This window comes from Bactrocera dorsalis, chromosome 2 (assembly GCF_023373825.1).
Source record: "Bactrocera dorsalis isolate Fly_Bdor chromosome 2, ASM2337382v1, whole genome shotgun sequence".
NCBI classification, from domain to species: domain Eukaryota; kingdom Metazoa; phylum Arthropoda; class Insecta; order Diptera; family Tephritidae; genus Bactrocera; species Bactrocera dorsalis.
The window spans coordinates 81,377,522-81,401,874 of record NC_064304.1 but is presented as its reverse complement, the minus strand read 5'-3'; the positions used below and the strand labels follow the sequence as shown (position 1 = coordinate 81,401,874).

Genomic DNA, 24,353 nt, shown 5'->3' with positions numbered 1-24,353 from the left:
AAAATATCTACAACGCGCAATATATATGAATAATACCGCATACATTTACACATACACTATAGTATTTTTTTTGCAAACAAACAATGAATTTTTAGCGCAGCGATTTTGTTAGAAATTATATACATACAAACATGTAGTTAGCCGCATATACTATTTGAATAGATGAAACGAAAAAAGAAAGTCAAATTATACAACACTTTGTGACTATAGGACCGCACCGAATGACGGCATATGTGTGTGTGCATGTGTAGAATTTGGGCAAGCGATATGAATTCGGCGTGTATATGTGTTAATGATTTTGGCATTGGCATTGGCAATGGCAATGACATTAGCTTGAGGTGCAACAGGGCATAGATAGCTACGTACAATATGTATATGAAAGCGCACAAGCTTCGTTGTGTTTAGGGTGGGCGCATAGCGCAACATGATGAGTTGCTTTGGGAAGGCTTCCGTTTAAGTCTAAAACTGTTTTCCGTTCGCTTACAGCGTGTTTTTCTAAGCGATAATAGAAACATAACTTAAAGCAAATGGGGAAAAATTAAAGAAAATTAAAAACAATCCGAAAAAAGTTGAAAAAAAAAATAAATTAAAAAAATAATAACAAAATGTAAAAAATATTTTATTTTTTTAATTTCTTCTAGACATATTTATTCTTGTTCATTATTTTATTAAATTTGCTCAGTTTGTTTGATGACGGTTTTTGGGTGATGACGCGCGGTTTATTTTCTGCCTGGCCAATGGCTCATTTGATACTCGTATACCTCTCTTGTTATGCTTGTATGTGTGTGGGTATGTTTCACCGGATTCTTTGATTTCTTTTATTTTATTTTAATTGTTTATATTTATTGTATTTGTGTGTGAAATTGAAAGTCGCCATCGTCGACACAGAAAGCACATGATTTATTTAATTATACCAATTTGTTTTACTTTCATTTGAGATTAATTTAGATTTCTGGGCAGCGGTGTGTCTGACTTTTGCACTTGTTTGAGGTGCTTTCGTTTATCGCAATTTATTATACATACATACTAACGTACAGACATACATACATATATGCGAGTTGGTCAGCACTTGTATAGCTTTTGTCTACTTAGATAATTTGAAGTGCTCGTACGATTAGATAATAATGCCGCAATCGGTATTGCAGAGTATTTTTGGGGCAATTGAATATACTATATGTAAATGGGGCTATGCATATATTGTTTATATTTCCGTTGTTTATTTTATTGAGACATTTTTATTACTTACTTGAGGCTCAAGCCAATTATTCTTATGTAGAGGATATATATTTACTCACCTGAAAATAAAGAGAAAAATATTGATATGAATAAATAAATTTACGCTGCAATAAGTTTTAAGTTTTATATGAGAAAAAAATTTAAAATAATATCAGAAAAACCAAGAATAATTATTAAGGAATACTTTTATGATAATAAAAAAATATTTATTATTTTATTTATTTTTGTTTTTAATTATTTTTTGGTATATTGAAAAGACGATTCTACAAATAGGCTGATAGTAACTGTAAAAAAATTAATTTACCGCTATTTTACAAATTTCGTCAAATAATTTTGGTAGTAATAGAGCGCAATAATATTTTTTATGAAAAGTATTTTACTAATTATGTCTTATTCCCAACTACTTAAAACTAAATATTTTCCTTATGAACTCCAACTTTTAGTCTGCATGCTCACACATACATACATATGTATGCAAGGGAATGAAGTAAGTGCTTTGGGGAGTTCCGTAAACTCTTTTCAATTCTCTTGGAAGCCATTGTTATATGTTGTAAGCAAATTTTTTAATTACTACCTTTTCTAAATGAAGTGTATACCAATATAAAAAGTAAAGTTTTAATTTTAAGGTAAGCTTTCTTTGTAAAACAGAGCAATTAAAGTTTCGCATTAAAATTATGGCAAATTACAGAGCGTGACCTCCATTATATTTGTTCACATAGCTAACATATTTAGGTGCAACATAGCATTTAATATATTTCAGCGGTGATTTCACATTTTCTGCGCCCTTTGCGGACCTGCGCAGTAAGCGGTAGATACCGGCAAAAGCTCTGTTTACCAATAATCAGAATCTCAGAGTAGTCGGCGGCCGAGCGAGAAACTGTTTGTATGCATTACGACGAGCAATAGCAATAAGGCTAAATGCAGTTGGCAACGTTTCAAATTTTCCCACAATGCAAAGAGGCCCAGCAGTTGCCGGCACTTTATTTATACACAAATATGGTAGCGCGGGAAACCCAGCGTTGCGGCGAATTCAGCGCACTGCGGTTGACAGCAGCTTTTCCGCAACAATAGAATAAAGCAGTCTGAATTGAAAGCACTGGCGACCCAGTGAACTACTCAGGCTTGGCACCCAATACTGTGTTGCTGGTGCCGCCACGGCGGCTACAAAAGCAATGCGGCGTGTGTGAGTAACATTTCGCTGCATGGAATTCGCCGCAAGAAATGCTGCTGCATATTGATTTTTGCGCTTTGGCGCGGTTACACTGCAACAATTGAGCGCTCGTGTATGTGTTGGATTCTCAGAAAGGGGACGTGGGGTAGCGAGGGCTCAGGCGACACTTTCGCTGCGTTGACCTTGAAAGTTGTTGCAACGCACCGTTACTGTACGTGAGCTTTTCTTTGTGTATATGCACGTGTATGCTAGTTTTCCGTGAAATTTCGCTAAGGTAGCTAACTACCTAGAATATTTCGACTTGACAACTGCAATTAAAGTCACCTTTTTCGCTTTCCGTTACATGCTTTTTTTCTTCAAATTAATTAAACCAACTTTTATTTCGCTTTACTACAAATGAACTACTTATGTGTGGGAGTGTGTTGCGTTTGCACTAAACACGATTTTCTTCGTATTTTACGAGCGTTCACGCAATACTTTGCACTTAATCTGTTTTATGGGCGTTGCACGCTGTGGTCATTACTATTTCTCTTGGTGTGCCATCACATTACCTAAGCGACGCGCTAACCCACTGACTTCATTTTATACTACACCGTTCGCTTAGTCAATCCATTTGTAATGCTCCAGGTGGCACTACCTTGAATTCGAAATCGAAAACTTCTATTCTTATTATTATTTTCCTCTTCATTTATTGCGGCAACAAAATGTGGCTAATCACAGCTCAAATCAAACGCTAAGCAGCGCGTTTCGTTCCCCTGCCTCCTTTGTTGCCTGTCACATTTGCATTTTCGTGATGTTAATAATTCCGCGAAAGGTGTGCGGGTGGGATGGGCGCAGAAACAAAGGCGAATTCATTCGTTTGGATAATTAACGACGCGAGTTGGCTAATTAATTCCACAATGACAGCGATGTGGTGAATTAGGTGGCGTTGCTTCATTTGAATATCACAGTTCTTTTCCATAAGCAGCCACAAACTACATATGTTTTTGCTCATTTTGTTTGTTGTTGTTGTTTTCGCTAATTGCATATATCATAAAAATATTATTTAAATTTGCTCGCAAGCGGCTGGCAATCAGTCAGTCGGCCAAATGTGATGAGCAGCGCCTGTCAGTCTCGCTGTGTATTTCTTATTGAGGCTAAGGTGTCATACATACATATATATTATATATGTATATGTGCATATTCTTATTTCGAAATATAAAAACATACAAGTATATACATATGTATGGGACTATATAAGTATTCTTATGAAATGTTTATAACTAGAATTGAGACTTTTCATGAAACATTGGTGGTACATTAAAATAAAATAAAGCTTTCTTTTGTAAACATATTAAGTTTAATTAAGTTAAAAATAAATGAACAAAGAAATTTAATCTACAGAGAGTTCTTATAGAAAGAAATTAGTTGGACAACTAACAATATACATTTCGAAAAAACATTTTGATTTCTTAGGAAAGTCTTCAGCTTAGAGGCCGGTAAAAGTTATTAATATACTGATATGTTTTGCCGAATTTGAGGTTAATAAAGATAAAAAATAATGAGTTTTGTACTTTGTACATAATATATTAAGCTTGCTAACGAAGTTTATAACAATAGTGTTATGATTCTTTCGAAGCGAAGAAATTCTTTTTTTCGCGTAAAAAATCCTTTATTTTTGTCTATAAATTGGTGTGATTGATTTTAAGGCTTATATATATTTCAAAAATGCAAGAAAAAACAAAAAAAAATTTAATTGTAATTTAAACCATTCACAATAGTAAAACTGATATGAAATATACAAAATAAAAATTTGTAGCATTGAAGAAAGCGACTAAATTACATGCATGAGGGACCGCATACTTTTTACGAATTCAACTCGATAGCTTTGCTATTGCTTTTACAATAACTATATGTATATATGGTATGATCAGCGAGACGGTCTGTTTGTTTTGAAATTATTTGCCACAAAGTTGACCTTATTTAATGTTTTATAAACTTTAAGCAACAAAAACGCCTGTTTCAATTCTTTTGTGAAAGAAGAATGTGTTTAACCTATAAAAATAACAAAAAAACACCATTAAATTTTCTAAAATTACGTAGAGTGAGAGAACGAGTTTCTGCCAGAATCATTTTGTGTCCACAGTCATAATGCCATTATTGATATTTCGAACAAATTCGGTTGTGCCAGAAATCAGCTGGTGTTACAAGCGATGGCCAACAAATCTATAAAACTTTGTGTTTACTAAGTACCTAATTCTCGTAAAATTTGTGAGTTATAACATTTTCCATGCAACGAGTGGTGATTTGTAAATTCAGTGGAATTGGCGTGCAACCGTTCGCCACAAAAACAACATATTTAATATGACTACATAACATTCCAACCAATTTTACAGATTTCCTTATTTATTATAATTTTTTTTATTTGTTTTCATGTAAAAATAATTGCAACGATTTCCATGTGCACACACACACCCTCGTGTATATGCGCCATTGCCATTGAATTACGCAACACAGTACGGAAAACCACTAGCGCGGCCGTTCATTCGCACGATCGGCAGATAAGTGCTAGATATGGCAATTGAAAACAACGCCAGCAAATTGTGCACGATTGTATGTATAGGTGTATGCGTTGTAATGTAATGGCGAGCGCTGAGCACCGGCGCCGGCCTTTTTGTTTACCCAGCACTGAGGTGGCTTACATCATGCGAAAAGAACGCTGCGGCCGGCGCGCTGGTTCGTTAGTGGCGGCCGATCGATTCTTTTGTTTACCAACAAATTTCAAGTGCAATCAAACTTGGCAGCGAATAAATAAATAACTAAATAACGATAAATGAAGGAAAATTATTTTAGTGCAAAATGCTGGGTTTTAGCGCGGCGCAGCGCTCGCCTGTGAGCGCGCTTAGAAATTGCGAAACACTTTACAGCATGTTGTAATATTTTAAGGTAAATTGTGTTGGCTCGCGCACTGGTCGCGGCAAAATAAAACAGCGAAAGAAAAAATGGAAAATTTCGCTTTTGAAAATTATTGTTGGCACTAGGCTGACGGAAGTATTTGGGTGGCGAATTTCGGGCTCTGCACGGTGTTATTTTTACTGCACAAGTATCTAAATATAATATAGATGTAAGTATGCACGCTTTGCACTAGCACCATACTTATATATCAACGCCTATAACAAATTTGCTGCTCAATGCCTCTGCCACTGAATGCAAATGCAACCTTGCGTTGCCTTCTTCAACGAATTACACGCATCGCTGGGTGCCAGCAATGGGCGTCCGCACATCATAAATATGCTTGGCATTCACAGTAGATATCGATGAAGACGAGTAGTTGGCGAACACACTCCGCTGCGCACAACTGCCATGAAGACGGCGCGGCCGTGGCAGTGAAGGCAATGGTGCTGCCAATGGTTGGCGTTGCCGCGGCCACAGTCCAAGCACAAAAAAAATATTTGAAAAGCTGTGGAATGTCAATACGGAAAGAGTGTTGGGACACCACAAGCGTTCAGTGTATTTATACTCGTAAACAAAGGCGATACAATATTTGATTTAAATATATTTATAAATAAAAATGTATTTAAAAAAATTTGCTTACACTTAAATAATAAAATACTATAATAGCTGCACATGTAATACATTTTTCATTTTAATGTGAATTTTGCTGTTAACGCTTTGCTTTTAGCTAACGCGCTCGGATCAAGCGGCGTCGCGGTATCGCTCAGTATGGGCTGTGCTTTGCGGCGCCCTCCACCAGCTCTTCCACCGCAACTTATACGCGGCACTTATGATTGATTTGGCCTTCAACGCGCTCATGAATTTTTCATCGGCTACTTGTAAGCCTGCGTTTTATAACTTTCTTTGCGCGGTAACGAAAGCAATGTACACCGTGTTGCTACACCATGTTGCCCTAAATACTGTTTTTACTAGTGGAAATGCGGATATTTGTAGATTCATTTACCATATGTCGCACACGCGCACACATACTTCTGCATTTCGAACTCACACACTCAAACTTGCGTTCGCCACAAATGTTACTCATACGCCGCGCGTGCCGGACTCAGCGCTGGCATCAACGCTTACATGCTTTGCAATTTTATGCGTTCGGTGGTTGCTGTACTTCCTGCTGAAACTAGTTTTACTTAAAACGAATAAATGCACATACAAATTAAGGGTTTTGTGTAACTCTGCAATGTATACAAACGCCCTTTAGTTATTGCAAAGTAAACACATATAAAAATACATATCAGCATTATGCATGTAGACATAAGGCTGTGCGAATAAAATGCAGCACAAAAAATAATGAAATCACACAAATGTATGAAGCGCGCTGACACGAAAGCCATCAAAGGGTGCACACACATATGCACATGCATAGTTGCACGCGCTGGCAAAACAACCAGCGAAAATATTGTCGTACACGTGCCATCGATCCCCTTGCCCTTTCGCCCGCAGCGCAGCGTCCATCGGGAATGTAAAGTTTGCAAAAGCACACCACTCATACATGCGCTCAATAGCGCGCGCGCTCTCGCGAATCGGTGCGCTCAGCTAGCTTGCAGAGCGCGGTCGAGAATAGTTGGCGCCCAGAGATCTGGGCGAAAATGTGCAGTTGTAAGCATATGCAATCGGCGCTACTACAGCCAGCGAAGCACCCGATTTGGTCGAAGCTTTGCGAGACAAATTTTCGCCGGCCGGCCGGCTCTGCCAAGCGCGTGCATACATGTATACGTGAAATATGTGTCTAAATGCCGGTTCTAAGGGTTGCTGTTGGTGTTTTTGCGGTTGACTTTGATCCGCATAAAAACAAAAACGAGAATAAATGCAAAAAATTCCGATATACATATTAAGCGCAAAGCAAATATAAGCGAAAAACAGAAAAACTGGCAGTGCTGTGGCATAACGGGCATTGTAGTTGCATTTCTCACTACAAACAAACACAAATACGTGTTGGAGTATATAAGTAGTATATGTATATGCGCTATAGGCACTGCGACCCTTGGACGCTGGTTACACCTCATCCCACACCACCTCACTCAGAAGCGGTGCCATCGCCATTATTCTCAAGCGAAACACATACACACACAGATGGATGTTGGTGTTCGGTAGTTTTGTGCTAACATATGTGCGCGAATTGCACGCGTGCAACAAATTTCTTTTTTTGTCCAACTGCAACGAACAGCGCGCAATTCAATAGAGCTTCGCAATAAAGCTTAAAATGTTTTGATGAGTTTTATCGCTAATGCTTTTGTTTTTGTGTTGTTTAGTGCTTTCGGAAAGCAGTTGGAATGAATTTCTGTGAATTTTTCAAAAACTCAGGCAATTGTGGCACTTCGAGTGATGAAAGTTAGCTTTGATTTGCCGCTATGTGTGTGTGTGTAAGATGCAGTCATTGTATTGTATAAATAAATATATATGTAAATATCTATAAAATATATACATATGTATATATCTATAAAATATACTCAATTTCGTTGCAAAAAAATAGTTGCCTTTAAAGCCTCTCTAGTATTTTACTATAATTCTGCTGTTTAATATTTTTAATAATATATTTGTATAAATAATATTTGAGCGCATGTGAATCACATATCACCCGAGTTATATATGTATGTATTAAAATGATATATATTGCGATAATTATATATGTATTGCACAACCATTGCTCTATAATTGTCAATCAATTGCTGTTTGTTTCAAGCTTAGTGGGCGTGATTACTTATTACCTATTTTTTTAATTAATGATTTGAACTATATTTTCAACTTTTTTTTGAAAGCGCGTAGGCGAGAGTGTCGTAAATGAGTTTTGTGGTGGTTGCCATGTTATTGCAAATAATACACTTAATAATTACACTTTGAAAAATAAATTTATTTTATACTCATATTTGGGACTTAAACAGCGCCGCCTTTGTTGAAAGTTTTTTAATTATAGAGCTGGACTTTCAGTATGAAAAGCTTTTGCAGTCAGTTGTGCCGGTGCAGCGTTGTTTTCTCACTTCATTTGTTTTATTTTATTAATTTTAGATGTAACCGGTTTTTACAGAGCTAACGAAGCTTTTACGAAGAAATAAAAGCGTGAATTAACAAAGAGTTATTGCATATATTAGTGCAATTCAACAGCTGATTATAATCCAAGTAACCCCACTTTAGAAGAATAACTAGTGTTACATGGGCATAGAAGATCAAAGAAATAATACAATACTGTTTATATTGGCAAATCTCCGCTTGGCCCAGCATGACAACTAGAGGATCACGACTCGAAAAAAGTTTCGCATACTAGTGCATTTATACTGACATGATCGAATTGGGATAATCTAAAAACATCTTAAACTATATCGCAGATACGAGATCTACAGGAACCGCACATGTATTGAGTTTAAATGTATAACTTTGTTTCAGTGCTCAAATAAATACTGTTTGAGTTCTCAAATTAAAAGGGTCACTTTTCAGGACCTTCTGAAATATAGACCTATCTATCTACTTTAAGAGCTTCTTTAAAACAAATATTAGTGTAAACAATTTGCTAATTGACTAAATTAAGGAATTGTCTGAAGCAAGCACTAGGTTGTGTAATCGTGCGGATTGCTTCAATAAGTAAGCAGTTTGCAAATTGGCTAACTTAGCAGTATCTTTAAAATTATATTAGCTGCCTTCGATTCCCCATTTCTCTGCTCAATTCTGCTCTCTAAAATATTATGTGTAAAAGCAACAACGAAATTATCGAGTTGATTTTGCAAAAGAGAGTAAGTGGATACCTCATTAAACATATTAAGCCGCTATTTTCAAAACAAAGTTTTGGTTGAATCAATTTTACTATTGTGAATGGTTCCCACGACAAGTTTCTTTTTTATGCATTTTTAAAACTTAAGACTTATATAATTAGTTATAGTAATTTATAGAACATAAAACTAAAGAGTTCTCTGTTAAGAAAGAGTCATTATTGTGAAAGTGTCAGTGGACATGTTATCACGGGGTGGTACCACAAGTGTTGTCAGTTTGTGCATCTGGTGTAGTTTGTTCGATTGTCTACTCTCCAACGCTTGGCAAATCGCAGTCAGCTATTTGAAATCACTGTAGAATTATTAAACTATTTCAATTTGTCATATATTTTTGAAAATTTGATGGCATATATTGTTCAGATATGTTTTGCTTAAATGTTTATATCGAAATTTCCAGTAAGTTTCCTGATGTGTATGGTCTTTCGCCTGAAAAAATAATTCTTTGTATTCTAACTATTATGAACAGAAATTAAAATTAATTGTGCCAATAATTGTACCAGGCGGATGAGAATATTATTAATGCTCCAAGTTCTTGAGCTTTGTTTCTGCATAAATTATTCGCATCAAGTTTTTCTTCATTTACCACATATGTATGTAGCAATTACATAAGAATGTCGATAATAAGTCCACATTTGCAGCTAATGCACAGACAAATGTCATAAGATCGATATATATGGAGAAATATTGCGTATTTTGCATTTTATAGATATCCACCAATTATTGAGTCATTTGGTGTGATTGACAAAGCAAGCCTGACTGCATTGACAATTATCGATTTACTTTGTAAAAACACGTTTATCTATCTATATATGTATATTTATGGTATATATATTACACTATAAGTCACTTGTGTATTTTATCGGGCAGTTGATACGCCTTCATACATAAATACGCTATTATGAAAGCGTTGCATTTCCTTTTGCCATGTTTACCAATGGGCACATTTAACTGCGACTTATTCAGGCTAAGCTTTTATATACAAATACATATATATGTACATATAATGCAATATAAACTGGCATGTTTTGTGTCTCTAGCCAATTTATTCATTAAACAATTTTATATTTTGAAATTTTCTACCGTAAATAAATCGAAATAAAATGAACAAATTGAAGGCAATTAACTGACTGAAACAACAAAATGATAATGATCTAATATTCGGTAATGTCATTAGGCAAGTAGAATACCAAATATAAGAAACTGTCTGCTGTAGTTAGAGATTTTATTCCCTGGACCACCAAGGGGCTCACTGAACCAAACTGGACCGTTTTAGTGCTATTTTACATCAGTTTAGAGGGAGTTCCAAATCACAGCAATAGTGGAATTGTTCAATGTTAAACTCACACACACATATACATATGTACACAATACGAAAATGAGGGAAAAATATATTGAAAAAAGTATAGTTCATAGCAAATCGTGAGAACAAAGTGTATAAGTCGACTAGAATAACAAAAATAAACGGCGGAAAGTGAACAGATCAGTGAGCGCATCCGTGTCACACATACTCATATCTACACACGTGCGCGCGTTCAAAGCGAACACTTTCAGAGAACGTTGCCAAGTTATGTGCAACTCACAAGAACAATTGCCAACTAATGGCAAAAACAAAACGCAGCAACAATGACAACAGCACAACGACGACACCAACGCGCAGCTGCCGCCTTATGGACGGCGAGGTGAGGCGCGTTCGCGGTTATATTAGATTTGCGCTGGCGGCGATGCTGATGCATTGAGCAGTGTGTGGCGCGGCAGCGGTGCGCTACACGCGCGCCTCAAGCAAACGACTGTGTGGGTCCGCGTGGGGTTTGCTGGTCGGGGGGGCGGTTCGACAATGATGCGCCTGCGATGCATTTATTGCAATTAATTTTTATTTAAACCAAACAACTGACAGGCGGCGCGTCACCGCACGCCACCGCAGCGACGAATATACCCGCATACGTGGCGAGCCGCGCGCTTACATATAACCGATGTATTCTGTTGTGTGAATATGTGCGCGCGCAAGTGTGCATACTTCATTGCATAGTTGCCTCGCTGTTTGTTTGTGCTGATTTTTGTCACCTTGAACATGAAAATTGTGCACTTGGCATAGATACGTTGAATATTTTATTTTCCGACTTTTCGAATGCGAACGCGAATGCGATTCAATAACAACATAAAAATGGGCACAACAACACGCGCGTATGTATGTATGTCCGTCTAATTGCACTTATATTTACATAATATTGAATATACGCCAGCCACATATACAGTAAGTGTGATGTGTGTGTTTGCGTTGGCATGCGGGCGTTCGAAACTACACATTTACATACATACACACGTGTGCCGTACAACAGCGAATAATTGCAGAAGAATTTGAAGCCATTTGAGCGGCATTTGACGGCTTGGGTTTGGAGGCAGGGGCGACGACTACGCCGACGGCGGCCTTCACAGCTGTGACCGTCACTTCAATGAAGCTTCGCTTAGTGCGCCTTGCAGGGCGATTAAGCACCTCAAAGCCAATGCATAATGCCTGCTATGTATGGCGCTGCTGCCGCAGAAGCTATGGCGGGCATGCGCGGCGTTTGATTGAAGCAAATGCCAATTCTAGATTACCAGTGGAGGTGCTCAGCGCGAAGCGTTTCTCTATTCGTTTTTGTTTGTCGATTTACATTGTTGTTGTAAGTGTGTGACTGCGCTTCGAGAAATCCATCAGGCTGAATTAATGCAATGGAGCTGCACTTTTATCATTGTCAGCGTGAAATTTACATTTCAATATTTGTTTGTGTTTTTGTTTTTTTCGTATTTGTTTATCCGCTGCGGCACGTAGCCGCTCAGCTACACGTGCTAATGCGTTGCATTACGTGCGCATGTCGTCGCCTCATGATCATTTCATTGTCATATATCTAACAAACAAACTCACAAGCATACAAAAGCATATACGCATTCAGATGCTCGTTTTGCTTTGAGCTTTGCATTAAATTTCCATTTATGCGCGTCGGTTTTGATTAATTTCCCTCGCAAGTAACAAATTGCGCCGTTTCTCTGAGAATTCTAATGTAATTGTTGCGAGCTGCCTCCGGCTCCGCCACTACGATTGAATATACAACTATGAAAATAAATAGAAATTATTTCAAAGAAGACAATTCCCAATGTAAATTGTATACCATTCGGTGCTAAAATCTTACGGTGGTACTTTATCTATTGAAAATTTCAAAAAAAGAAAAAATTAAAAATTATATCAAAGTTGAAGTTATATTTAATGCCCTACTTTGGCTGGAAGGGATTACTAATTGTAGTAATGGCGACATTTCACATAAATCATCCAATTTTCACATACATTTTGAGGTTATGTGAAAAAAAGTAAACACAAGAACACCGCTTCTCGCTTTTCCCGACCTCAGATTACTCGTGAATTATTATTTCTTTCATCGTTGATATTATATCTGCGCACTTACTTAATTATGATCAGTAGCCGGTTGCCACGCATAATTTGTGCTATACGGTTGCCTAGGGGCTACTATACTCATGCTAATCGCCAGTAATAATAGGAGTACACATTTTTTCGATACTACTACCGGGTACATACATATGACATATGTGAATGTGGAGGCATGACTTGGGGTCCTGAACTTGAAAGTATGTACTTGTAAGCCATTTGTGATTTGTTGCACGACAACGATTAATTACTTTGCATTCTCTTTACCATTTTCCTGCTGCGGAATTTCGGTTTCAGCGCAGTGGAATACAGATTCGGCTTAAGTCAATTACAATAATCAAAATTTTCGGCAATTAAGAAAAAATTTAAAGCACATAATTAAATACTTTTGGCGTTCAATGCTCTTTTTGTGGCATTATTGAAGAATTTGGCAGCAATAAAAATTTTTCCGCTCCATAAATCAGTTTTTAGTGGCACGAAAATGGCTAAGCTGCCTAAAGGCTCACGGCTGCTGATTTCAAAATGTTTGTCATTTAGTGATACATAAATTAAATTTCACTTTTAATTGTGTCACCGCACACACATACAGACAGGCGGATCTAAATATGTTTTAGGCTGTGTATACATAGATGTATATACATATGTATGTGTGAGTGCATAAATTGATGAAGCAATGCATTTAAAGTTTGGCAAATTTTTCCACTACACCGAAATTAAGTTTAAATTTAGTTGCGCTCGTGTGGTTTCTGCCAACAAACACTTCTGCACACTTTTCCGGCAACAACAACAACTTGATTTGCTTTGAAATTGCTGCGGCAAAATATGGTCATATGTACTTAAGTATGAGTACTTGCCTTTGTCAATCTCTAATATTCTGCTAGGCTTCTACTCTATATGAGTGCATATATGTATACTTATATGCAAAAGTATATATTTCTATATCTGTGTGTATGTGTAGTGGCCGCTGAGTTGGCGGCGATTGCTGACATTTAGAAATAATGCTCAGCTGTGTGGTGTTTGGCCGCGTGTAACCTTGAAATCGACACACATACATGAAAGTACGTACACGGTGCACACACACAAGCACACATGTATGAGTGCATTTGCCAGTTTGCATGCTTGTGTCGAATGTAATTAAATTTTAGCATATTTAAAAATAAATAGTAATAGAAATACTGACGGCAAATAAGCTGTCAGCACAGCGAAAATTTACAAGAACAAAAAGGAACTAAAATAAACACAACTCAAACAAACAAAAAAAATTGAAAATAGACATTGAAATCATAAGGAAAAATGACCCCCCAACCAGCGACTAATTGCACGAAAAAGGTGAAGGCGCTGGTGGGCGTCTGCAATACACAGTTCTAACTATTAGTATGAGCGTGTGCGCTGCTGCTGGCCGTAGACTCTGTGTCGCAAGCAAGTTAGTCGGTTAGTCAGTCAGTCGGGCAATCATGTGATCCCAGTTGACACAAGAACTTGTCGAGAATTAGAAAATTATTAATTTTGAAAAGTGTTTGCCGATATTGCTGTCATTTAGGTCTGTTTATAGACGGCAAGTAATTCGGTAACAAAGAGCTTTGTACTTAAAATCACCATTTTGCGTTTTTTCTTCATTTTCAAGTTTGTCATACAAATGTATAACAACATAAAAAAAACTTTTTATACTGAAAAATTTAATTATAAAAATTAGAAAAATATAAATAAGGAAAAAGGATATTTATGTAAAAAGCAAGTGTGTTGTTAATATTAATTTTTAAATTAAAAAATATACATTACTTAGATTTTTTTTAGTAGTTATTTTAAAGTTTTTAGCAAAAATGTTAAAGAAAAAATTATTATACTGAAAAATCAAATTAAAAATTCTTAAAGTTAACTATTTTAATAAAAAATGTATTTTTATTTAAAAAGCAAATATTCAGTTTATTTTATTTAGAAAAAAATTCAATGCTTATAAATATTTTATGTTCTAGTTATTTTCAAGTTAATTAAAATCTAAAAAGAAATTAAAAAAACTTATTATACTGAAAAACTGAATTATAAAAATTCATTATTTTTATTATAAAAAAACATATTTTAAGATGTAATTATTACCCAGAATACTATTTTTGTGTTGATTAGTATTTATGAATGCGCCTGAGTTACGTACGAACATTTTCTTGATACATTAAAAAATATTTAAATATTATTTTGCTTATTTATGAACATCAGTTTATTGTTATAAAAATATATTTTTTAAAAATATAATATCTATATCTGTATAAGTGATTTAAATATATTTTAAATAAAAGCGATAGAAGTATACTATTTATAATAGCTTTTTTCAGTGCAACTTTCCAGCAGTTACAGCGCCAACGTGGCTAGCTATGCCGCGCTAGGTCTAACAATTGAACTTTGTGGCCGCACACACGGGTATAAGAGCATACTACGTCTATGTGTATATGTATAGTGATTAAGGTATATATACTTAGGTTTTGTCAGCTAACCGTATAGAATTGTGTGCCCTAAGTATAGGCTAGTCAGCAAACAGTAATGTTACACAATAAAACTGGCTTTGCGTTTTGCTGTGAAAAGTCTACCTATTTAAACTCGAATCATACAATTATTTAAGAAATTCGCAGCGTTAATTACGAGCTTTTAGACATCGCAGCGAAATTGCATGCCATGTATGATATTCTCAGCTGAAGGAATATTTATTCCTCCGATATTTCTTAGGCCTACTTTAATAATCCAAAATCTCTAATACAATAAGTTCTATAAATGTGTAATTGACGATGTGTGTACATTGGAACTAAAGTTTGATGAAGAAAGCTTGCATCGTGAAAACTTATTTCATATACGTCTATTCGAAAAACGACAAAAAAATAATTGCTTCTTTGTGATAGAAAATTGTTACAATAAAACATATACTTATAACTTTCCATAAAATCACTTATTAAACTCTGAGAAGTCCTTCATTTGTCGTTACAGTGTTAGTTACCAATTGATGGGCTTACTGTGACGTGATGATTAAGAAGAAAAAGGCCTAGGCCCGCAATTAAACTTATATTTTTTGTATTACTATTTAGCATGTAGCTTTGCGCGTCGTTGCGGAATCGTTAAAAAAAAGAGCGAGCGAGCGATTACTATTTGAAATGCAATAAAGCAACAACAACAATAAAATTGCACAGCGGCACCTTTGATGTTTCATTGCGATCTGATTATGCAATTAACTTGAAAAGTGCAACAACAAAAAGAGCAAATCGAACATGATGAATGCCATGTATGAAAAATCCACTTTGAAAGCTTTAGAGCCGTTGCGCTGCTGCGCTGTTGACCGCACGAAAGCGTTGTGGTGGCAATTTGTCAACTATGACTTCAACGCGTTCGTGGAATCGCTTTCCATACACACATTAACAAAAAATTAGCGTGAATAAGTTAAGAGTAGTAATTTTCAAAAAAAATTAAGTGGCGATCCATTGCAGGTGCATGACTCTTGCATGTCTCCGTTGCTTGCTGCATTAATGAATTTCTTTAAGTTGGCTAGTGTTCCTTCCAGAACAATTAGTGGCAGGCATATTGCGATTTTCCTGCTGATCATTGCAAGCCAATGTGGTGAATCAATGCCTGAACACATTCACGCATATATAAAAATGTATTGAAGGTAAGAAGTTGCTCATACGCCACGTGCGCCCTCAAGGGCTACCGATCTACTACATGTGCGCCCTTACCTCTACTCAGCGAAAAATTGAAGTGTTGCGCAATAAATGCAGCTGGAGTGTAGGAAGTGCTTGTTTGTTTCATGCGGTTAGTGCTGCATCCACCGCGCGCGCCATTGCCGGCCCGCCAGCCCAGCCAGCGAAACGTGTTGTTATGACATTTTAATACAATTCAGCTGTGGAAAAGTATTTTTTCTTAACTGCGATGTTGCCTGGCTACTCATGTGCTTGCACAAGGCTTTGGCTTTGTTGTCACTACTGATGGGATGGTACGATTTCTGTTTAGCTTTCAGGCGTTTCGAGTGACTTGCAATTTGAATTTGCACGGGTGTCACGGGCTCATTGCATTTTTCACTTCTCAGCTGCTGGGGTGCGGGGGCGCTGTCAATCTGAGTCTTTCAACTTTGCATATCACACATACATATTACATTATAGTAGTACGTATGGAATGCAGCTAAGCACTTCTAGCTCGCAGCCCGCCTGCTGTTGCGAGCGCCTATGCCACACCAACTGAAATCTAACCAGAAGAGCTTCTTTGTGATTTTGTATCTTTCTGTTCTCTCTGTGCCATATTTTGCAACTGGCCGACTAACGCGCCGCTGCAAATATGCTTGTTTGTATGGCTATGTGCTCTGCTGCTGAGTGCCTGGATTGATTACTTTATTGCGCACTGCAAAAGTGCAACCGCGAAAACTTTAATGGCCACTATTTGTGCCATTTGCTGTTCGGCTACTTTATTTTCTATTATGAGGCCACTTGCGTTTTGCAATTATAGTAAACGAAATTGTGCCACAAAATTGCAACAACCACAACAACATAGCAGCATATTTGTAAAAACTTATAATTACACGAAAACAAAACGAAACTGTGTCAAGCATTTGCTGTTTTTGCTGTTGCAATGCATACTTCGCAGTTATGACCGGGCGCGAATGGTATCCGACATTAACACATGTGGTTTTATGACGTTGCCACTTTGTAGGTTTTCGCTTTGACCAATGGTAAATGGTTGTATGTAAAGCATTTGGTGGCAAGCGTGCAAAATTTGAAATATGCAGTCGCTGACAGCTGCTCAAACGGACACAGCACAGAATTTGCTGCTAAAATATATTTTGTTGAGATGAACGAAATATACATACATATGTATATGTATAAGAAGACACACACAGTTTACTTAGTGGACATATCAAAAATAATTAAGATTTTTAAAAAGTCTTTGAATATTAAAATATTTGAAAAATATTTATTAAAATTATTACTTTCATTGAAAACACATCTATTAAATTACGTGCTCGTGAAATTTATTTTTTTTGCAGAATAAAATTTTTTTTTCAGCAATAATTGTAATAATAAATTTTTAAATATAACAATTTTTTTATTTAAGCGTTCGACTGTGAATTGAGAAGTTTTAAATTATTTGCTGTTATTAAAAATCAATAATAATTTTTATCAAAATTTGTTCTATATATTTATGCATGTTTATATATAAAGAACTGCTGATTACATATGTACATAGGTTAATTGATACATTTGTTTTTGTTAAATTTAACTAATTTTAAAATAAAAAATATTATTGTGTGCATAGTTTTAATATTCTTTCTTTACATTTTTGAAAATCTTTATTTAAAACAAAAATATTTTATTTTTTATTACATTTTCGATATGAATTTAAAACATTTAATTATTTTTTAATTTAAGTTTTCTTTTTAATTTTAAATTTGATTGCAAATTATTTTAAATTTTTAAAATAAAATAATTTTATATTGTAAATTTTTTCAAAAACTTTTAAATATAAATTTATTTAAATTTAATTTTCTTAAAATTGAAAATCCTATTTTTTTATTTTTTATATATTTTACATTTGGGCGAAATTTTTTCAATTTTCGCTGTCAGTATTATATTACTCTTGACTAATTAACAAAAATTACTAATATTGTTTTTAGATGCACCTAAATTGTTTGTATTAAATAATATACAATGTTGAAAAAGTATTTTTTTAATGTTTAAGAAGTACATACATTTAAAACAATAAATTATCGAATCATAACATATTTTTCCACTTTAGTTAAATAAATAAAGTTATAATTTTTATGTATTTTTATTAATTATTATCCAGTTAATTTTATTATTGTTTTTTTTTTTTTAATTTTTGTGGCAAAATATATTACTTCATGTGAAAAGGCAAAGCATATTTACTAAATATTTAATTACTTATTTATATAAAATCCAACTTCATTTGACAATCAATGATAAAACTGATTGTGAGAGGGAAAGGAGAAGTATGTTTTCATTTATTGGCAGTTGATCGAATTTTCGCGGCAATTACCTTCGAAATTGTAGTAAAGAGCTTAGTAATTTACAAAAATTCCCAATTTGTAGTGTAATACTACCTAAAATTTTCATTTTTTAAATTCCTAAAACTAATTTAAGAGTCACGTGATGCCAAATCTATGTATAGTAAGTTGAAAAAAATACGAAATGATTAACTCGTCAAGACATAAAACCTTTCAAATATTTACCTTTACATATTTAAGGTTTATATATATACATATATGCACGTACAGACATCCATCTATACAAAGAGTAAAGACACAAAGAAACTTGTTGGCAAAGCATTTAAAGCTCGAAGAAAAAAGTCTCGTGGAATCGCTTCTTCGCCAACTACCAGTTGATAGAAGCGTGTTTCAACGCAAAATAAATAAGCAAACGCAGCTGGAAAGTGCCAAAAGGCAAACGAAAGAGAAACAAACCATATGAGCATAAACAAATAGCTCGGCTTATCAAATACACACACACACAAGAACACAGAAGCAGTTGTAGTAACTGTAATGGACGTGACTTACAGTGTGGAATTGATAAATTTGAGGGAAAAAAACAAAAACTCACAAAATCTATTAAAAATAGAGTAATAAAAATTACAAAGAAAAAAGCTACAAAAAAGACTTTTCAAGGCTGCTCAGTCGTTAGCGGCAATGAAATTGTTGTTGCTAGTTTGGCGTTCGTTAAGTTTTAAGTAAATACACGTGCCAAGAAAAAATAAAAAAAAACAAAAGCAAACAATGCTAGCAACAGCCAAATACCGTATGTATGTATTTAGATAATTTAATAATGTAAGTATGTATGTGTAGACACTTGTAAAGGAAAGTACTATATACATATGTAGATAGATACTTATATACACACATAGGTATTTGTATATTAAGTTTGCCACGAAGTTTGTAGCACCAAAAGAAAACGTCGGAACACCCTATACAACACATAGGTGTGTATGCATAAACGATCAGCATAACGAGCTTAGTTAATTTAGTCCGGTTGTCTATCTGTATACATGCGAACCAGTACCTCCGTTTATGAGATATCCATCTGAAATTCGCACACGTCCTTGTTTTCTCAAGCAGCTGCTTGGAGGAGCTACCCATATTGGAACACTATAGCATCCAAAATGAACGATAGGAATCAAGTGCTTGTATAGAAAACTTTCCCATATGACGAGATATCTTCACAATATTTGGCTTGGATTATTGTCTAAGGAAAAGATGCAGTCTCCAAAGAAATTGTTCCGTTCGGATTGCTATAGCATATAGCTGTCATACAAACTGAGAGATCAATCTTGTAAGGAAACTTAGATATTTGTGAATGGTGTAATAGTGTCGGTGCGCCCGAAGTTTTTCAATTTTTGCATTTTATCCAATTTTTAATTATTAAATTTTCGGCATTATTTGTTAAACTTTTGATATAAGTTATGCACAACTATTTAAGCATACATTATTTTTTCTTTGTTTTTGTGTTTTTTGGGGCATATATACGCATACATATAAACTTATTATGTAGCTTTTGTACATATATGTATATATAAGTATGTAAGCAAACTGATTTATGCTTTGTTGGGCTGGGCCTCAAACCGGATAAAGTAAATATGCACAAGGGCGTACGAATTCATATAGCCATACATAAACACTTAAACATGCATAAATACATACATAAGTATACATGTACATTAATAGGTCTGTAATTTTGAAGTCCAACCAGTTCTTTTGACCACTTTGTTTCTCTTTACGCTATCGCATTTGCCACCTTCGACACAAGCCCGTAGCTTCCGTAGCATAGAAAGGGCACTTCAAAGCTACTAATTTGACCACTAAAATTATATCTTCCAACTCTAGGTAAGTGCGGTCCAAACAATGAACGTTAAATATAGTAATTTTCTGGCCTTGTAAAGCTTCCAAGTATTTATGCGAGAGTATTCGCCTCTCATATGTAACTTTCACCTTCAAATTTTCCGAAAACCGTTAGACTGCTTTCGGTTGCACCAGTGAATTCGGTCACTCTAATCTGTGCTGTGTTGCGTATAGCGGATGTTACGCACTCGCGGCGTATAAAACCTGCCACTTTGAAGGGCGGCAACGCCACGCAGCTGGCAATGAACAGAGCGACCAACCTCACAATCACAACAACAGCAGTGCACCGAATTATGAACAATTAGTTGCAGTAGTGCTCTTGGTGTGCCACATTGGCAGCGTGTCACGCTTGGCTGGCGCTGACACTGGCGCTATGGGCGTATACGCAACGTAAGTGCGCCTGACGCCAGCCAACGGCATTGTTGTTGCTCATACGCATTGGCGGTTGCAAAAGTTGCGACTTTAAATGCACGCTTTAATTAGTTGATGATTGAGCAAAGCGATAATCGCGGAGTATTTATGTGTGTCTGCCTGTGTGCTTTGGAGGGCGGCTGGTTGCAGCGATTGCCCTCATGCTCACGCACCAAAGACGATTTATTATCGCGTGGGCCATCAAAGATGATGAATTTACGTTGCCTAATCGCTGTGTAAAAGCGAAAGCAGCAACAAAAATAACGACACAAGGAAAATGTGGCAATTAATGTGCGCCGCATTTGAAAAAGGCATATACTCGTACCTATGTCTGTTAGCCATTAAATGCTCCAATTGCACCACAAAAAATTTGCCGACAGCATAAATGACTAAGTTTGTACGAGTGTGTGTGTGTGGGCAGTGGTGCATGCAAAAATTTGGCACTTTGACACACAAGCGCTTCGTATGAATACGGTCTAGTCAATCAAATGGCAAGCAATTTGGGTCAACAGACGGCAGTCGACAATGAAATTTTCGACACATGCGTCTAACTGCGTGCCACAAACGCTATTGCAGGCGTCCGAGCCCGAAAGCGTATTTCTAATGTTATTTTGGCCAAGTTGTACTCACCCTCTTTTTGCGTGGCGCCTCCTCCTTGAAGTCTACGACGATGCCCTCGTCCGAGGTGGATACTGATGTTGTGCGTATGCGTGTGCTCGGATCGTTGAGCATGGCGCTCGTGTTGAGGCCGGCATGGCCATCGTCGCTGAGCGGCGGAGATGAGCTGCCCGAACTCCACGAGCTGCCCGATGACGACGAACTGCCCGGACTGGAGCCGTACCATTTCTCTAAAGTGTTGAAGTATGCCAAATGTAAAGAAACAACAAGAAAAACAAATAGCTCGTAAGTAAAGTGCGTGCATGAGTGTGTTTAACAGAAAAGGAATAAGTAGGGATGTGGAAATGTTTGTTTAGTTGTACGATTTGGTGATTGCAATAACGCTTCTGCTGACCTGCATTTTTGGGCGAATGGGAGAGTTTCATTAAAATCATCGCTGCTTGACACTCCTCCATTTCCTCTTTGTCGCCGCACTGTCCGCTGAAGCAGTCGTGTGTGTATGGCTGTGGACGTTTTCGTGAGCTGCAAGTAAAAAAGGAAAGCGATGCAAGGCTTAGAATGATGTCACAAGGCAAATACATACATGCTTATAGGTAAAACAAATTAAATAAAAATTGAAATGTATAAAGAGCGGCTACTTATGGAAATATATAGCCAATTATATATACTACCTAAGTCATAGTAATTCTAATAATTTAGCTAATAAAATTCTTCTGAGTACATATTTGTGTGCATATCCATATTTTTTCCACTCTTTCACATTGAATATTACGTAATATGTGTAGTCACGTGATGTCACGCGATATGCTTTTATAAGTAACAACAACTAATATCTTGAATTCGCACAGAAATGTTGATATACATACACACATACATATGTATATGTTAATTACATATAAATACGTGTGAATATCTAATGTAAATCGATACATGTGTATATGTATACACATATTCGCGAAAAATATGTTGGCAGGTGTTTAGAAAATTAATATATATATATATATATATATATATGTATTTAGCGTTGATTTTTGGTAAACCTAATCAATATTGTTTATGAAAAGTCACAGCTACATAGATATATACATATGCATGCACGAACATATGTATATGTACATATACATAAAATACATATGTACATGTACATATGTACGTACAATAATATGAGTTGAATCGCAGCAGCACTTTCTCATGTTCGCCATCGCCGCCGCTGTCAATAAGTGCCATTCATCATAAGTGCGAGTGCGTAATTAACGGTATGTTGCGACACTTGACGCGCCACTGCCAAATACGCGTTTTACCGTTTACACTTTTTTTCAATTGTTTGTGCTTTTTAATTGTCATAAATTTTTATGCTCTTGCAACCAGTTGCTACTGAGTATTATAGTTTTGTTTTTTAGAATTGCCGTGCAAACGCGAAGGTGGGGCAAATGCATTTATTAAATTAATGTGGTATTTAAATATATAACCCTCTTTTTGACCTTCGCCTTTCATTGATTTTTTTTTTAACAAATTTAAATTTCTAAAATTTTCTGGAAATTAAAAATTTAATTTTTTACACACAACAGAAATGATCGTTAACATTACAAGCCACCTCTGTATACATACATTTGTATGTGTGCGTCGAGCAACGCAGAAATTTCAATGTCGTGCCAACAATAACAAAGCAAATGAGTAATAAAATATATTAATTAATATCTGAGATGAATAACCGTGAATCACAAAGCGTGCGTTTATGCTGCGCCTACGCAACGCTTGGCGGCAGAAAAGCAGAATTGCGAATGAGTATGTGTCTGTGTGTATGCTGAGTAAATGCTGTATATGTATACTTCCATTTACCTACATACATAAATACCTTGAATATAAGAAAAGAAAAAACAAAATGAATAGCTCTTCAACAAATTGGCGATAAAATCGCTCAAAAGATTGCCATTACAAAAGGCAATGCCTGGAATTTTTGTTGTTTAGCAGTTTTATTTTTATTATTTATGGTGGTTGAGTTAATTTTTAAACTAGAAAAAAACGTTAGCTTCGATTGCACCGAAGCCATATTACCCTTCATAGGTGCACTCTTATAGCACAAAGTCAGTCACAAAGTAGCATCCGTCAGTTCTATTACAGCTATATTTTTGTTGTGATGCCTCTGACAAAAATCAATGGTAAATTTCGTAAAATTAACTTTTTAAATGAAGTATTTAATCTTTTTCTTTTTAAATTTGTTCAATTGCGAATTTCACTCCGGTTAAAGCCAGCCGAAACGCACAACTACAGATACAAGCACGCGCACACACAGCCGAAGACATGCCTGCATAATACAAGGCAAATGTTTGGTTAAAATATTTCACTTTGTTTCTTTCGCAAGACGTAGACTGGTATGTGCACCCCCGCTACTTTTCAAGGCGCTCACTGACCTTGCGCAATAATATTGTTTTGAGTCATTTTGGGCACTAAAAATAATTATCGCCGCGGCATACAAACCTCAAAGCGGCTGAGCGGAAAGTCATTTGCGTTGAAGGAGTGCGTAGGTGAATGTTTGGAGTGTGTGTATGTGAGTACGCGTGCATGATTGTATGCCAGTGTTTGCGGTGCGCCGCCGTTGGGTGGGGTTAGTGGGTTGCGCAAGGCATGACGGGCTGTTGGTCATGCCAGTGACACAATATGTTTGTTTGAGCAGATGATTGCGCGCAACGCGTCGTGGTTGTTTGTGCTGTTTGTGGTTGAGTGTGGTGCAGGTGGATGTGGCGGCGCGCCATGTATGGGCATGTGAGGTGCGCAGTGGTACGTCAGCGCACGTGATGGGAGGTGACAGCGCATGTTGTTGTTGTGATATTTCGGAGCAGACGGTTTATTTTTAAATGCATTTCAATGAGTCAGAGA

At 36.1% G+C, this 24,353-nt stretch overlaps 1 protein-coding gene across 2 annotated transcripts in view; it reads right to left on the bottom strand.

Annotated features, from left to right (window-relative positions):
- Nucleotides 1-22,072, bottom strand: part of LOC105223206 (zinc finger protein 704) — an 88,883-nt gene extending 66,811 nt beyond the window's left edge. Inside the window, exons 1-2 of one of the 2 annotated variants that reach the window (XM_049448612.1) lie at nucleotides 21,871-22,072; nucleotides 21,489-21,706 (exon numbers count right to left, since the gene is read on the bottom strand). In XM_049448612.1, coding sequence (XP_049304569.1) covers nucleotides 21,489-21,706; nucleotides 21,871-22,057 — 405 coding nt within the window. In that variant the 5' untranslated portion in view covers nucleotides 22,058-22,072. The remainder of the gene's footprint in view (nucleotides 1-21,488; nucleotides 21,707-21,870) is intronic. The other variant, XM_049448613.1, reaches the window with a different exon arrangement.
- Between the last annotated feature and the right edge of the window lie 2,281 nt (nucleotides 22,073-24,353).